The sequence below is a fragment of the Myotis myotis genome, unplaced genomic scaffold, assembly GCF_014108235.1.
Source record: "Myotis myotis isolate mMyoMyo1 unplaced genomic scaffold, mMyoMyo1.p scaffold_m19_p_15, whole genome shotgun sequence".
Classification (NCBI taxonomy): Eukaryota; Metazoa; Chordata; class Mammalia; order Chiroptera; family Vespertilionidae; genus Myotis; species Myotis myotis.
The window spans coordinates 51,316,132-51,333,798 of NW_023416319.1; the positions used below are offsets into that span (position 1 = coordinate 51,316,132).

Consider the following 17,667-nt stretch of genomic DNA (forward strand, 5'->3'; position numbering starts at 1 on the left):
AATGGAATTATACCACATGTGTCCTTTTATGCATCTAGCTTTTTAGTATGATGCTTTCAAAGTTCATGCATGTAGCAAATATCAGTATCTCATACATTTTTATGCCAAATAACTTTCCATTATATGGATAATATCACATTTTGTTTCTCCTTTCATAAGTTGATGGACGTATGTGTTGTCTCCACTTATTGACTATTACAATTAATGCTGCTGTGGTATACAAGTATCTGTTTGTGTCCTTCTTATCCTGCTGTTTTTATTGAATTTAAAAAATGTGTGTGTGTGTGTGTGTGTGTGTGTGTGTGTGTGTGTGTGTGTGTGTTTCTGCTTAATCTCCTCACTGCCTTTCATTTTTAAAGAAATAGAACAAAATATCAGGAGAGTTGGCCCTGGCTGGGTAGCTCAGTTGATTAGAGTGTCATCCTGGTATGCGAGGTTGTGGTTTTGATCCAGTCTGGGCACATACAGGAATCAACTAATGAATGCATAAATAAGTGAAACAAAAACAAACAAACAGTGGTCTCTCTCTCTCTCTCTCTCTCTCTCTCTCTCTATCTCTTCCTTTCTCTCTCTTTATAATCAATAAGAATAAATTTTAAAAAATGATATCATCAAATTGGTATGGAATCACAAACCCAGAATAGCCAAAGCAGTCCTGAGAAAAAAGAATGAAGTTGGAGATATCACACTCCTGACTTCAAATTATATGACAGAGCTACAATAATAAAAACAACATAGTATTGACAGAAAACAGACACAGACCAATGGAAAAGAATTGAGAGCCCAGAAATAAAACCACATGTATATGGGCAAAAGATTTTTGACAAAGAAGTAAAAAATATACAATGGAGAAAAGAAAGCCTCTTCAATAAACGGTGCTGGGAAAATTGGAAAGCTACATGCAAAAGAATGAAACTAGGTTACTATTTGCCCCTTATACAAAAATTAATTCAAAATGGATCAAAGATCTATAATAATAAAAGCATAATATGCTAATTAGATTGGACAGCCAAACGACTTTCTGGACATCTTTCTGGGCGAAGCCGTGGTGGCAGGGGCCAAGGCAGAGGCAGTTAGGAGCAATCAGGCAGGCAGGCAAGCAGTTAGGGGCAATCAGACAGGCAGGCAGTTAGGAGGCAGCAATCCCAGATTGTGAAAGGGATGTCGGACTGTCAGTTTAGGCCTGATCCCGCGGGGATTCCTGCGAGATTGGGCTTTCCCTGTAGGATCGGGCCTAAACTGGCAGTCAGACATCCCCCGAGGGGTCCCAGATTACAAGAGGGGGTAGGCCAGGCTGAGAGACGCCCCTCCCCATCCCTTGCATGAATTTTGTGCACTTGGCCTCTAGTCTAAATGTAAGAGTTGAAACAGGAAGTTACATAGGAGAAAACATAGGTGCTAAGTTTATGGTCCTTGGTCTCAGAGATAGTTTTATCTTCCTACAGGCAAGGAAAGTAAAGGCAAAAATAAATGAATGGGAGTATATCTAACTAAAATGCTTCTGCGCAGCAAAAGAAACTGCCAACAAAACAAAAAGGCAACCAATCGAATTGGAGATGATATTTGCAACAACAGCTTGGCAAGGGATTAATATACAAAATATATAAAGTTTATATGCAAAATGTATAAACTCAACACTAAATAAACAATCCAATAAGAAAAATGGGCAGAGAGCCTGAACAAATACCTATCTTAGGAAGATATACAAATAGCCAACAGATACATGAAAAGATGCTCAACTATACTAGATATTAGGGAAATGCAAATCAAAACTACAAGGAGATATCACCTCACACCTGTTAGAATGGCTATTATCAGCAACACAAGTAATAACAAGTGTTGGAGAGGTTGTAGAGAAAAAGGAGCCCTTATTCTTTCATGCTGATGGGAATGTAAAGTTGAACAGCCACTATGGAAAACAGTATGGAGACTCCTCAAAAAATTAAGAATGAAGCTTCTGCCCTGGCTGAGTGGCTTAGTTGGCTGAGCGGCTTAGTTGGCTGAGCATGGTCCCAGGCACTGAAAAGTTGCCAGTTCAATTCCTGGTCAGGGCACATGCTCAGGTTTTTGGCTTAATCCCCCCAGGAGGTAATGTGCAGGAGGCAGCTGATTAATGTTCCCCTCTCACATCTCACATTCATGTTTTTCCATCTCTCCCTCTCCCATCCTCTCTCTCTAAAAATCAATTTAAAATATTTTTTAAAAGAATGAAGATTCTTATTCACATTAGAATTGAAACATAAGCTTGCCAACTTTTCTACAATCTCCATTCTTTCACAGAGCACTTTAGGCCCCTCCATCTAATATACATTTTTTGCTTTTCCACTATAGCACTGTTACTAACAATTACCAAAGTCTTTTCTCTGTGAGCTCCCACTGATTTCTGAATTACTGGAGAACAAAAATCTTGTCTTTTCATGAAAGTGTGCTAAATATCTATGGGTATATATTAAGCAGTCAAAATAAAAGGCATGTAAAGAAAGTAATATATCTACTTTTTAAAAATTCCATTATCATCTTTTTTGTATGAGTCATCCTCAATTAAAATAGGTACTAATCAATGAAAAAATGAACTATATACAGGCAAATTCGTAGAGACAGAGAGTAGTAGATTAGAAATTACCAGAGGCTGCAGAAAGGGGAAAATACAAAATTATTGCTCAGTGGGTACAGTTTCTCTTTGGGGTTATGGAAGAGTTTTGGAAATATAGTGGTGATGTTTGCCCACATTGTGAATGCAGTTAATGACGCTGAACTGTACACTTAAAATGGTTAAGATGACAATTTGTAGTTTATATATATTCTACCACAATGAAATTAAAAATGAATTATTTACAAATAGGAAACACACTGAATTATTCAAGGTAACTAAATACATATTTTCTAAAAAGGAAAACTGCTTTGCTAAATAAAGAATTCATAAAAAGGAGCTCAGTAATCAGTCTTAGAAACAAATACAATGGTAGCCATACTTTTTTCATTTATTCTCATTTATGTAACATATTGCTGCAACAGAAATCATCATTAATGAAATGAATTTAAAAAGTGAAGGAGTGGAAAGGTAACCAGGCTGTGCAGTGAGAAGAGCCTCCAATCTTTACTGAGACAGGAGGGAGTCCGGGGAAACTGAGGTCAGGGCAGCAGCTGCAAGGTGACGGTGGCGGTGGTGGCGGTGGGAAAGGTAAATGAGATGAGGATGTCCTTGGGGAGGAGACTTCTCAGCAGATGTGGATTTCGGGTCTGGATGGTAGCTAGCAGCAGCCTCAGGGGAGATACGGGGAATGAGAGGCTGAGACAGAGAAGTGAGAGACACACCTGGAGGAAGGAACAGAGGTGGGTGGAGGGAGACTGAGAGAGGGACTGAGGCCCAGAGGGGGACAGACGCCTGGAGAGTGGCCAGAGATGGAGAGAGAAGTGAAAGGAATCAAAGCCATGGCATAGTAGACTAAGAAGACACATAATAATAATAATAATAATAATAATAATAATAATAATGTGAATGAGTGAATAATTGAATGATTAAATGAGGCACCATCTAGATCAGTGGTTCTCAACCTTCCTAATGCCGCGACCCTTTAATACAGTTCCTCATGTTGTGGTGACCCCAATTTCATTGTTTTAAATTGAACATAATTAAAGCATAGTGATTAATCACAAAAACAATATGTAATTATATATGTGTTTTCCGTGGTCTTAGGCGACCCACAGGTTGAGAACCACTGATCTAGATGATAAGACATCTAAGGCCGAACACCTGGGCATAGCTGGGCTCAGTTTATCACTCTGCTGATCACAGGCAGACATTAGCTGGTAAAACAGTGGGTAGCCCACATGTACATGGTACATAGTCATTCATTTTTGGTAGGAAGTGGCAGAGCTTAACAGTCAGAGGGCTTGGGGGTCAGATTGACTGGATTTATGCCCTAGATCTACCTCATCTTTTGGGGCCAATGTAAGATTTTTAATCTTGCTGAAGTGCAGTTTTCTCATCTAACAAATAACAGGAAAAAATACAACATTATTGATTTTTTGTGAAGGTATCAGCACATGGTGAAGGCCAATCATATAAAAGCTCTCCACTTATAGCAGAGAGTACACTAAGTATATGTTAAACAAGTAGTCATTCTAATAATAAAAGGGTAATATGCAAATTGACCCTAATGGTGGAACTACCAGGATGACCGGTTGCTTTGATGCAAACTGACCACCAGGGGGCAGACGCTTAATGCAGGAGCTGCCCCCTGATAGTCAGTGCACTCCCACAGGGGGAGCTCCACTCAGCCACAAGCAGAGCTGAAGGTTGTGAGTGCAGTAGCGGTGGCAGGAGCTTCTCCTGCCTCCTTGGCAGTGCTAAAGATGTCCGACTGTGAGAGGGCGCAGGTTGGGCTGAGGGACCCCCCCAAGTGCATGAATTTTCATGCACCAGGCCTCAAGTTTTACATAAAATACCATGATTTCTAAAAATCAATTTAGTACCAGATATTTTGTGTGTGAACATTTCTTTCTTTCTTGAGGCCTAACTTTATGCTTCGCATACTTGGTAACAGATGCAATATTATTCCAACTAAAGTTTCAGGCTTTGGGGAAATATGAATCATGTTCAGAGCACCCCTTATTGTGAGCAATTATAAATTATCTTTCCCCAAAAAATATGCAGTTAAAATTGAGACACATTTTTTCCCCTTAAAAATGGGAATCTGATACACATTGATTTCCATGTGGAATTTTTTCTAATCATCATTTCTTTTTCTGTTTCCCTTTCTTACATGCTGACTTCTGTGTAGCAGACCACTTGGGGATTGAATTCATGGGTAAGAATAAACATTTGCTTCTTAAAAATCTGGGAAAATGTGAAGTTTGAAATGTTTTTGTTCTCCTTTTCCATCTAATTATAGTTGAAATGTTTCACTATCAGATGCTATTAGTAGAAAAAAATGTTTTTGTCTATTTTTCACTAAGTAATGGCTCAAAATGAAAGGCTTAACTACTTATTGGGAAGTCAATTTAATGTTAAGTGCAGCTCTGGAATCCTACAGAAGTTAGATTTGGCTCCTGGCTTTGATTGTTTGCTCTAATTCTCAATTTTCTTATCCGTAAAATAGGGATAATAATCGTTCCTCTTTTACTGCGTGTATAAATTGCTTAGCACAATGTTTACAAGATGGCAAACACTCAATAAAAGATAGAGAATAACTGTGATGGTTTAAAAGTGTCACTTTTGTTATTTTCTGCTCTAATTCCTTTTCCTTTCACATGACGATTGCTTTGGAAACATTTTGGTACCAATCTTAATTGTGAGTATGGACTATAGAAACTTTTCATTTTACAAAATTAAAATATTTCTTTTGAAAGTACTTGCAGTGAATGGTGTGTTTTTAAAAGCATTAGAATGTCTTCCACGGGAATTATTCTCTATATCCATAGATAATTACATTAAGAATGGGTCACAATTTTCTGAGTCTAAATTAAAAATACAATGGAAAAAAAGGTTTTGCATGAGGTTGATATGCATCATGGTGCTAAAATGGAAAGATCCTTAAGAGTTGAAGTTAGTTAAATGGAGATGACCTAAGTTTACTTCCAAACTCATAATTCTCTGCTTAATTGATGTTTGTTAAGCTTCCGATTTTCTCTTACATGGTAAGGATATGAATACTTGCTTCATACATAATATGTTTATTGTGATACATACATTTACTTGTATTCATTTATTCGTTCACCTATTTATTCAGAAAATATTTATCTAGTGATCATTGTAAGTAAAGAAAAACTGCAAAATGCTAGAGATAAAATAATGAGTAAAAATGGACTAAAAAATCCTAGTTCAATGGGGCGTATAGTCTAGTAAACTTACAGATGATAATCAGGTAATATTACTGATAACTATAAAATTGCAAGTTTCTTAATACCAATGGCAAGCAAGATATAGGATAGAAATGATAGATATTTAAAACATGATATCAACAAGTAGTTGAGACAAATTGAGGTTGCAGGTTAGAAAAAGAAAATTCCTAGGATGACTGCAGGGTTTATAGTTTTCATATTTAGATAAAATGTGGGCCCATCTACTGAAAAACAATACTGGGAAAGGAAAAAATTTATGAGAAATGTTTCCTAGATTAAGTTCGGAAATGTTGAGTTCTGGATGCCTTTGTTATATCTGGGAGATGTCAATTTAGTAGTTGTATTGCTGGAAGTTTTAGGGTTAATTAGTGATTAGTGATTGCATATTTAAATTGGAATTGAATCTCTCTGTTGTGTGATTATATTTATTAGTGCTCTATTATCTCAGTATTAGATTATAGAAAAAGCAGACAACACAGCTTAACTCCTGCAGGTTTGGATTTTTTAAATTGAGGTGATGAAAACTCCTAAGGGCAATGAAATTGAGGATAATATTCAAATGAAGCTTTCTGGAATGTAAGGTGGGCGTGGAAAGAAGTGAAGAAAGGGTATTTTATCTCAATGAGTAGTCATCATGGGAGTAATGAAAGAAGTTGTTGACATGGAAAGGAAGTTGTAGTCATATGGGCTAGGAAGTACAGAAATTTATGGTCATGATCAAGCAGTAGAATATACCAGTATGTTGAGAAGGACACGTGGTTGGTTGATACTTTCCTCATTTACTGATGATGGTAAGGATGAGCAGCAACGGAGGTTCCAGCATCAACAGTCACTTTGAGGATGATGGCTACAGGCCATAGTGGATAGGGAAATTTGCCCCCTGGACTGTGGTGATTGCAGGCTTTGAGGATAGAGGCTTCAGTTCAGTTTATGTAGCACAGTAACTGCAGATGCAGGAGATAGCTCATGGGTGGTGCGTGGGGATGGGTAGCTTCAGATCCCACAAGTGGGTGGCCATGGTTATAGTAAACAGAAATTGCTACATCAATGTTAATTATCACTGCTGAAAGTGATAATTAACTTTTCTTTAGGACCTCTAGTCCCGAGGACACTGGCACCTTATAGCATAATAATTTGCTAAAGAACCAAGGTATGTATTAAGAGGTCTATTAAAAATTTAAAATAGTGGACTAACCAGTTGGTAAAAAGTACAAAACAAATATTATGTAGATCATCTATATGCAACTCAAGGCTAAGAACATAGTGAATCTTGCTGTAACGCCTTATAGGCGATGGGTTCTCTGTGTGTGAATATTGACTCCAGAAGTAGAGATTGCCATGGAGGAAAGCGGATGGGCAGCAAGTCGGAGTTGAAGGGAGGACATATGCATATAGATAGTGGCGACTAATGAAGGATTGTTTGTAATGTTATACAGGTTAGTAAATAAACTGTTTTTGCTGATCTCACTGGTTCTAGACACTATTTACGCTCACAGGTTGCTCTAACTGAATATGTAAAATTATTTTTGATGCTTTGAAAACAAATATTTTCATATTTAACTTGAGATTTTAGAATTCACATAAAGAAAAGTTCTTCCATTGAAGGTGACAGCATCCCAGTAACAAGGCATCTCTAGGTATCAATTCAGTTGGGAAGCAGAGATGTCGGCATAGCTTAAATCACGAAGGTATATTTTGGTGCCGGAAAATAATCAGTGCCAGTTCTGCTTTAATGAGTTCTGAACACCTTTACTCTCAACTTTATCATTCTTTCCGTGGGCAATGCTAATTTCATCTTTCCTTGAGTTGGAACATGGGTCACAAGGTGATAATCAGAAACACAGGTGCCTTCTTTCCAAGTCTTTGTTACCCAGAAGCCACATCTATGCGCACCCTCGTTGATCAGACTCAAAACCTGAATGCTTCGTACAAATTCGTTTTTGTAGCAGGGAACTCCAAGTCATATGCTTCAAGAATATTATTATTATTTAACCAGCATACATTTATTGTACTCTGTGCCAGATATATGAAATTGAAGATACAGATATAAAACCCACATCCCTTTAAGTCTAAGGGCTCTGATCCTAAAATAAAAGAGAAAGCTACATGTATTTGAGGTGATATAAGGGTGCTATAAATAAAAATGCCATAAGCAAAATATAACAAAGAAGCTAAATGGGCTTGGGAAGTTCAGAGACAACCTCCAGAGGAAGAAACATTTAAGCTGAGCACCAGCCAAAGCAGATCAGCGGTACCCAGTGATGCCACAGTCCAGAGCTATCCTTACTCATTCGCTTCCACTTGAGAGTGAGGTTTCTGCTTCAGTCTATCTGGTCTATGAGGTCTCTGGAGTCACCTCTTTATACTAGAGAGAGAATATCAGCTTCACTAAAAATACTTAACCAAAAAGTTTTCTGAATCGATTTATTAATTGAAAAGAATAACTATCCTATTGAATAAGCCATGCCAAACCTAATGGCCATAAAAGTGTCAGCATTTAAAAGGATTTTTCCTTAATTATGTTCATGAATTTCTCTTAATGGTGCTTCTGGGATTGCTACAAATGAAAATTTCAACAATAAATACCACTCTGGAATACAATTGTAGTTAAAAAAAAAGTTAACTAATGTAATTTGAAGGTGCATGAAAACACAAAATTGTGAAATGTTTGTGAAAAAAATTAATTGATATTAAACCAATAATCAAAAAAGGTTTTTGGAATTCATGACTTACCCTACTCATTCAGGCATGCATGAGGGAAAATTGAGAATCTTAGAGTCAGATGTTTGAACTTTTCCTCAAAGTGTGAACAGATCAGGAGATGGAATAGACAAGTTCTCACTGAGGTGTGTGAGAAATCCAAGCGATAATCCAGATGGCCAAAGGGCACATCAGATTGGCAAAGTCTGGAAGGCACATTGGTCATGCAGAGGCATGTCTCATCTGAGAACTATCTGGTTACTGTGCTGGGTGCTCAGTCATGGAGCATATCTCATTACATCCATTTAAGCTATTTGTCATGCGCTATTTCTCTGACAATGCCCTGACACATTGGATACTCTAGGCATCAAAGATGTTTCTATAAAAACAGGTGCAATGCCATTTGAAAACATATGAGCAAGCCACAGGGAGAGCTGTGGATCTTGTAGGAAACCTTTCATGCAAATGTGATTCATTCTTATATGAAAAAATAAAATGAACTGTCAGTTAAATGTATTGTTTGTGATTTGACATTGTTTTTAGGATAGCATAATATATGCAAAATCTGAGTAAACTCTAGTATACATTTTTAAACATCAAAATTTTATGAAACTTGGGAAAAATCAGATTGCTAACTAAAATCTTTTAAATTTTCTCTGAAAGAATTTATATATTTTGAAGTTTAAGAAGGAACACTGAGTTTTATATAATGAGAGGCTTAGAAATGTTTACAGTTTAAATGTGTACAGATACAAAATTGACAAAGTTATTTCTTAAACTTTCCCATATATTGAGTATCATATATTCATCCCCCAGGTAAAAAAAACAAAAACAAAAAAAACGTTTCTAACTCTGTTTGGATTATATGAAGTGAGGATATTTTCCTTAATGTGACCTTGCTTATTTTGAATGAATTGGAGCATGTTCATTTAAATCTAACAGGCTCACATGTCGGTCAAATGAATTCATAAGATACATTAATTTTTGAATTTTATTAGAGATATACAAGTAAAGATCATTTTTCTCTGGGCTGAAATCTCTGACTTAGACTTACATGAACAAAGATGTTTTCATTCATTTGAATATGTCATGTTTTGCTATAAAAATAAAATTGTCATTTATGCACAAATATATTTGTATGTGTGCTTGTAGAGGGGTTATGATAAAAAAATTTGTTTAGTTTTTCTTATATTAAATTACATGAGAAATCAGATATGTCAGAGTAATATAAGTTAACATTATTTAATGCTTGACATGTGTCACAAAATTTACATTCTTTCATTGAACTCCCTCCAAAAATACATCCGGTAAGAACTACTTACCGTTACATCCTTATGTTATAAATGACAAAACTGTGGTACAGTTAGGTGAAATATCTAGTTCAAAGAACAAGGAAGTTTGCAAATACAAGATTTGAACCAAAGTCTATCTTCTACCAGATCTCTTGAATTCTACTGATGACTAATTACTGGGCATGCCACAGAATAAGGGCTTTAGGATTACTCACAGAGGTTGTCCTATGGCAATGTTTTTGATGGCAAGTTCTGTATCTAGTCCTAAGGTTTGAAGGTAATGTTTTCCAAACACCATGAGGTCATAAGAATCTTGGGTAAGTAACTCAAATTGTCCAAGCTGTAAGAAAATAATAAATGAACCAAATGCCAGCTTATAACTTTACATTCAAAACTATAACTGTCAAGTGTACAAAAAGGCTCACATTTGCTGGTCATTGCAGTCTCTCATGAAGGATAACCCACAAAAGTTGTACTGTATTTGTAGGTTTCTTTGTGATTACAGACTATGTTAGGAACATTAGTTGGCAGGTCCTACTGTTGAATGCTGTTGGGTATAAAGGTCCATTTCCTCTGATGGGAGACATTTGCCAATAGATTGAACCATCTCTCCAATGACCTGCCAAGGTTCTGCTGAAAAAACATTTGCACCATCTTGTTTTCTCACTGACTTTTCTCTTTAGCAATATGACCACTAGCTCTCTCTTTACACTGATTTTTTGTGACACTGTCAATGTAGGAAATGTCCAAGCCTGTAGAGTATTCTTGTAAGAGCTTATTTGAACCAAACTAATGACATATGCCACAGAGCAAGATCTCAAATGCCCAGCAAAATAACAGTTTTGCAGCTTTTTAAAATTATTTTTTTAGGCACTTGAGATTAAGAAGGAAAAGTAAGAAAGATTATACGAAGGTGGAAAAAAGCAAGGTGGGAATTGGATAATAGGATAGTTAACAAGATGTCATGCTTTCTTGAGGGTAGTTACCTTTTTTTCAAAAGTGTGCTGGCCTGGATGCAAAGAAACAATGGACAATGCTTGTTTGAGGCAAAGATAAACCTTTCACTAAAGAAGCTATATGCCTGGGGCATGACTACCCACCATGACCTGCTCAGTTAGGAATTTATAATCAGATCACCCTGTAAGGTTGCTTTCCATAGAAATAGAATCTTTTTTGGGGGGCGGGGGGGGGGGGAAGGGAGGGCCCATATCATGGTTCTCCGTACAAGTATTAATAATTCAGTCTCTCCAATTATTTTTGTTATTCTTATTTTTGTTTTTGGAAGAGATGACTTGACTTTTTTATTACCAAAACTCCCTGGTCATACATAATAAAGATAATATTTTGGCTTAACTATACATGATTAATCTAAGTCATTAGCACATATCGGTACATCCAGTGGTTAGAAGTAAAAATCTCTAAAAAAAGTCTTGATCACTAAGTCAAATGAATTAAATTCTGACAAAATGTAAAGGTGAAATTGAAAACTTTCAGTGATCTTTGAGGAATGGCTATAATCCAGAGATTCGATAGAAAATTTGCAGACATTTTAGTTGTGATTTTTACAAAGGAGAAAATGGATATTTCTATAAAAACAATTTGAAACTAGATTCCAGAATTGGTTAATAAAGGTTCATTGGTAGACACTGAGAAGGTATTTGTTGTGAACCATTTGAAAAAGAAGTGCTGTTCACTGAAAGATTACATATTTACATGGTTGACCACTACATGTTTGCTAAATTAATGTACTTTTATAAAGCTGATAAATGACTAGATTGAGAGTTTCTATACCAGTGATGGTGAACCTATGACACACATGTCAGAGGTGACACGCAAACTCATTTTTTTGGTTGATTTTTGTTAAATGGCATTTAAATATATAAAATAAATATCAAAAATATAAGTCTTTGTTTTACTATGGTTGCAAATATCAAAAAATTTCTATATGTGACACGGCACCAGAGTTAAGTTAGGGTTTTTCAAAATGCTGACACACGGAGCTCAAAAGGTTTGCCATCACTGTTCTATACAGAAAGTGAATTTATAGAATTCAATAAAACCTTGGATAGACTCTTATAAATTTCTTTTGTAATATGGTATAGATTTATATCAATTTAGTGATAGATAGGTTTGGGGCTATAAAATGGTATATGAAGGATCAAGAACAGTCATGAGTATAGTTTCCAGTTGCTTCTAGGGCAACATTTTGATTTAATGACAAAAACAAAGACATAGCTTAAACACTTACAAAATTATTGAACTTTTTTATAAAGTGTAATTTATTAGATTGAAATAAGATCAAACAGAAAGGATTGTGTTTTTTTGTTGTCAGATTAGACTCAAAATGAATTTGAGATTGTAACCAGAATCAAGTTGATTACATATACATGTTAATTACCTAAAATATATATAAGTTCCAAAATGTATATAGCTCTAAATATATATAGGTTCCAAAGATCTCCTGGGATGTGCTAGAAAAGAGGAAAAAATGAGCAGCAAAGATGTTCAGATTGTCATTGTTCAATAATTTCCAATGAAGTTATATATACAGTCCTCCCTGACAATTGCTTCAGGAGCTGGGGTGAATCTGTCGAATAATAGAGAGAAACAAATGGATGAGGACAGAACATCAGAAAATGCAGCAAAGTGAAGAGGACACAGGCTCTTCTCAACCAGCAGAGTCTGCTTTGTGAGCTCATGATGACTCAGCCAAGCAGAATGTGTGAATCCCCTTTGGGAAGTAAAGCCCATGCTGGGCCAGAGCCACACAAAGACAAGACAGATGCTCAAGTAGTTTACAATGCAGTGTACAGGATGCACTTGTAAACCAATTATTGCAGTTCAGTACAAAAAGGATTTAGTTGAACTATCGGTTGGTGTTTTCTTTTGGTGATATTTTTTCTTTTACAAAACTTAAAAGAAGTGTTTCCCAAACATCTGCAGGATGTTAATATGTTCCTACGCACATAAATAAGAGAAGATATAGAATTCAATGCTAGGCTCTGTTCCTGTGCTGCACAATTTCACAAAATCTTCCATATACATCCATCCATTCATGAATCTCATGAGAAGAGTGTTCTAGGCAACATTTTCTGAATTAATTTCCCAGAGAAGCATGTTTCATAGAGCTAGGACTTTAAAAACCATACTCTACTCTGGTAAATTCTGGGAGAAAGCACAGAAGAAGACATAACCATATATCATTGGGACAGTCAGGGACACCTGTAAGTGGAAGAATAAAAAGTGTCCCTACAGATGGGAGATGACAGAAGAAAACATGAAGGAAAGGAACAAGGAAGAACGTAGTAAATAAGAGATGGAAAAGCACAGGGGTTTTAGGAAATGACAAGAAGTCTTGGGTAATTAGAGAAACATAATGCACATGAAAGGGAGTGTGGTAAATGATTGGTTGGTTAATCAGGACAGAGCTGATTATGATGACCTCTAAGCCAGTGATTCTCAACCTTCCTAATGCTGCGACCCTTTAATACAGTTCCTCATGTTGTGGTGACCCCCAACCATAAAATTATTTTCGTTGCTACTTCATAACTGTGATTTTGCTACTGTTATGAATCATAATGCAAATATCTGATATGCAGGATGTATTTTCATTATTACAAATTGAACATAATTAAAGCATAGTGATTAATCACAAAAACAATATGTAATTATATATGTGTTTTCTGATGGCCTTAGGCGACCCCTGTGAAAGGGTCCTTCGACGCCCAAAGGGGTCGTGACCCACAGGTTGAGAACCGCTGCTCTAAGTCCTTTAGAGAAGTATTTTTTTTTTTATCTTGTGAAAGGAAGCCTTCAGAGGTTTCCAGCAGGAGAGAGATCAGATTTCCCTTTGCTTATTCTGTCAGGAGCTATATGCAAGGTTGCCGTAAGGCATTGCATGCAAAATCCAAGCCAACGGGCCAAGCTCAGGATTTTTCTCCAAATGCTTGCTCTTGGAACAACTGCGGATGTTATAAAGATGAATTTCCACTTATTCTGTGTCAAGCGCAGAAACAGAAGCAAGGGCAGAATGCCTGGAGAAGCATGGAGATGAGGTGCAAGCAGCAGAGCCTTGGGCACAGTGGACATTGAACTGGCCTTTGCTGGAAGGGTAAGATTTCTATGGGCAGAAGAGGAAACACCCTAATGAAGATGTTAAAATTAACAGGACCAGGATGAGGCTATGTGTTTGGAAATATCGGTTCTTATTAAGAAAGGCAAACTGCATTATGATTTAAATGACACAAAACTTTTTATTTACATTGTAAATCAATCATGGCATTCCCTGCATGAAACTTTCTAATGGATTTAGGATGAAATATAGTAGAGACACCATAGGTTGCCATACTAAGTGCACCATGATCTGGCAGTGCCTACTTCCCTGATTCACTTTCTGCCAAGCTACTAGATTTCTGTTGCATCCACCTTCTCCTTGTTCTTCTATCTACCTCAAGGCCTTTGCACTAGTTGTTCTCTCAGTGTTAACTAGTTTACTCACCTGCACATGCATGTTTCCTCCTCATAATAAAGGCTTCAGTTAACGTGCATTTCCAAAGAGATATTCCCTAGCCACCCTAGTTTATGTCTTCTCTATTTCATTCATATTAGCCTCTCCCCCCCCCATTGGATTTATCACTGTCTGTCTGAGTTATTTGTTCATTTTTTAAAATATTTTTTATTGATTTTTTACAGAGAGGAAGGGAGAGGGATAGAGAGCTAGAAACATCGGTGAGAGAGAAACATCGATCAGCTGTCTCCTGCACATCTCCTACTGGGGATGTGCCCGCAACCCTGGTACATGCCCTTGATCGGAATCGAACCTGGGACCTTTCAGTCTGCAGGCTGATGCTCTATCCACTGAGCCAAACCTGTTTCGGCTGTTCATCTTTTTATTATAAGTCTCCCTATGGGAAAATAAGTTCTGGAAGAACAGAATTTACTCATTGCTGCAACTTATAAGAGATGCAATGCTCAGCATAATTATAAGAGCTCAATAAATGTTCATTGAGTTAATGATTTAAAATGAATTTAAATATATGATTTTCTTAACTCTTAAGTTTCTTAAATAATTAAAAAAAAACAGACAGTATAAACAAAGTACCAATGAAACCCAGTGGGGGATGGCACATGAGGGTTTCTCAAAGTGTAGCTTCCAACTCACTGGGACATTTTGTGCAGTCCTGGAAGTGGACCAGTGTCCTAGAGACCCTGATTGAGCAGGTGTCTTCCTATAGAATATGTCATGAGTTAGTTGTTTTCACTTCGAGGTTTGCGTTTTCTATTAGTTGCATAGTTAAATGTTGAGCTAGCTGAGAATAATGGAATAACCTAGGTAAGCAAAATCGCGTAATTCAAGAGTTCTCAACTTTAACTCTTATGCTGGGCACTGGGCAGCTTGTCATAAATGTAAATTCCCGTTCTCAGCCTTAGACATCTGACGAGGTAGTTCTGGGACAGGTTCCAGGCTCTTCAGCCGTAACATGATTCTGAAGAAGAAGGTCTCTGCCTACATGGTGAGAAACTTTGGCATAAAGGGACACACAGACTTCAGTTCATTCTGGTACCACCATTTTAGTGTTTGTATGACCCAGGCAAGGGACTTATCTTATCTATTTCTGGGGTTCCCAATCTGTCTACATGGGGTGATGGCGTTACCAAGTTCATAGAGTTGTTTGCAGATCAAAACACATAAAGTCTGGTACTTACGAAGTGCTCAAGGTGAGCTATTGTAACTACTTGTTCTTCCTGGAGCAGCTTCAGGGGTGGTGATTTCTGACCTATATGCTGTCTTGGACTTTTTAAGTTGTCAACATCACTCTGATTCTTCTGGAAAAGGGAAATCGAATATTAGTGTTTCCTTCTTTGCTATGTAGGGACTCTAACGATATCTTATAGAATGACAACCATTTTCCAGAGCATTCCAGTGAATGTCAGCCAAGATCACAGGATTAGCTCTCTAAAGAGTAATGTCTCTGAAATCTAAAGTTCCTTAATCAGAATTTTACTTCAAAGAAGATGCTTTTAATATTCAACCTGGTCATGCAGGGTGGCTGCCTTCCATGTATTATTATTTCCAATAGGATCTCTCATACGTGAAGAAAGTCCAGTGACGCTTGTCCAGTGACGCTGCCCTCTCACATGTCTCATTCACTCTTCTCAGAAGGATTTCATTGACTTTATTTCTTTGAATGAGTCCTGAAGCAGGAGACTGCACTGTGCTGAGAGCATATTGAATATAGACTCTTTTTATGACAAAGCTTGCAAGCACTTAAGAAAGATGGAGGGAAGGGAATTAACATTTGCTGACTATTGTATAACTTATGGGCATGGTAGGTGATTTCAGATGAATTATCTCATTTTATCTTTCAAAGTCATTTGGTATCTTAAACATGTGATATAGAAAAATCACTACAATCTGAGTGGCTGGCTTTTGGTCTGGAAAACATTGATCCTGCATTTCTTTAATTTAATTTAATTTAATTTTTTTTAGCATCCTGTGGGTGTATACCAGATTTGAGGAGCTACTTGGTATGTGTTCAAGGAAGTTATCCATATTTGGAACAAAGACACAGGGATGCAGGGCAAAGAAAGTTAGTCTAAGAAGCCTAGTAAGCTAATTTTTTTATTGCACACATGAAGAAACAAGGTCAATGGAAGTAAAAGCAATATGCTTAACTGATAAACAGCAAAGATGAATTATAATCTAGATCAAATGTCTCTGAAGCCCAAATTCATCCCATAGTGTTCCCCCACAAGCATAATTGAAGATGGTGTGTTCTCTTCACTGCCCCTATGCTGGGCTCCAAGCATACTGAGTCAGGGACATCCATATACTCAACTTGGACCTCAACTCTAGAAGATGCATTGTGCATACAGTTGCCAGATTTAGCAAATAAAGATGCAGAATCCTTGCTTAAATTTGAATTTTAGATACACAAAAAACCCCACAATAGTTTAGCTTAGATATGTTTGATGAATTGCATTGGGCATATCTACATAAAAAAGCTGTTTGTTGCTTACAAAATTTAAATTAACTGGGTGTTGAGTATTTTATCTGGCAACCCTACCTTTGGGGCCATAATCACAATGAAGAGTGGCCCACTACTGATCATTTCTATTTCACACTTCATTCCCTATGAAGGCTGAATTAAAGTGGATATGAGCATTGCAGAAAGATAAGCAGAATTAATGGGATTGGTGAACAGGAGGGATTGGAGTAAGGGCATTTTGTGTGTCTCCAGGTGTAACTCTGCTTATTACATGATGAAAATTAGGCAAAAATAATGCTAAGCTTTCCCCAAATTATCTCTTGGCAGCTATGAATATTTAACATGGAAATTGCATTCTGTAAACTCATTGGTTCTGGGCACGATGAGTCCCGCTGTCAGAGAAATTGATGAAGTATTTTAAAGCCAAGTTCTTATTGTCGGTGAAATCGCTTAACACATTAAATGTGGATGCTTCAGAAAACAAATGGTAGCGTGCTAACTTAGTTAATCAGCTTTTGAGAGAGAAAGTAGCATTTAACATACCAAAAGATGCCGTTCAAGGAACTATTAATGAAGTAATAACAGCTGTATCTTTATTTGTTCAACATCCATTCATCTCTCCATTACATTCAGGCTGCTAACTTTAGTAACAAACATGTTTTTATGAGAATCTGAGATGTTTCATATGAGAAAAAATCAAGGTTATTTATTTTCTGTAGTTGTACTGTGGAATCATAGTAGTGTTTCAATGATTCCACTTTTCTATAGCTGTGAGAAAAAGAGATGCTATGGGATTGAAGCAGCGTGATGGCAGGAATAGATACACTCGGAAGCCAGGCAGC

At 36.9% G+C, this 17,667-nt stretch overlaps 1 protein-coding gene across 1 annotated transcript in view; it reads left to right on the forward strand.

The window, feature by feature from the left end:
• NRG3 (neuregulin 3) overlaps nt 1-17,667 on the forward strand; it is a 576,649-nt gene that overhangs the window by 453,581 nt on the left and 105,401 nt on the right. Inside the window, exon 4 of the mRNA XM_036337388.1 lies at nt 4,785-4,811. Within this exon, the coding sequence (XP_036193281.1) occupies nt 4,785-4,811 (27 nt within the window). The remainder of the gene's footprint in view (nt 1-4,784; nt 4,812-17,667) is intronic.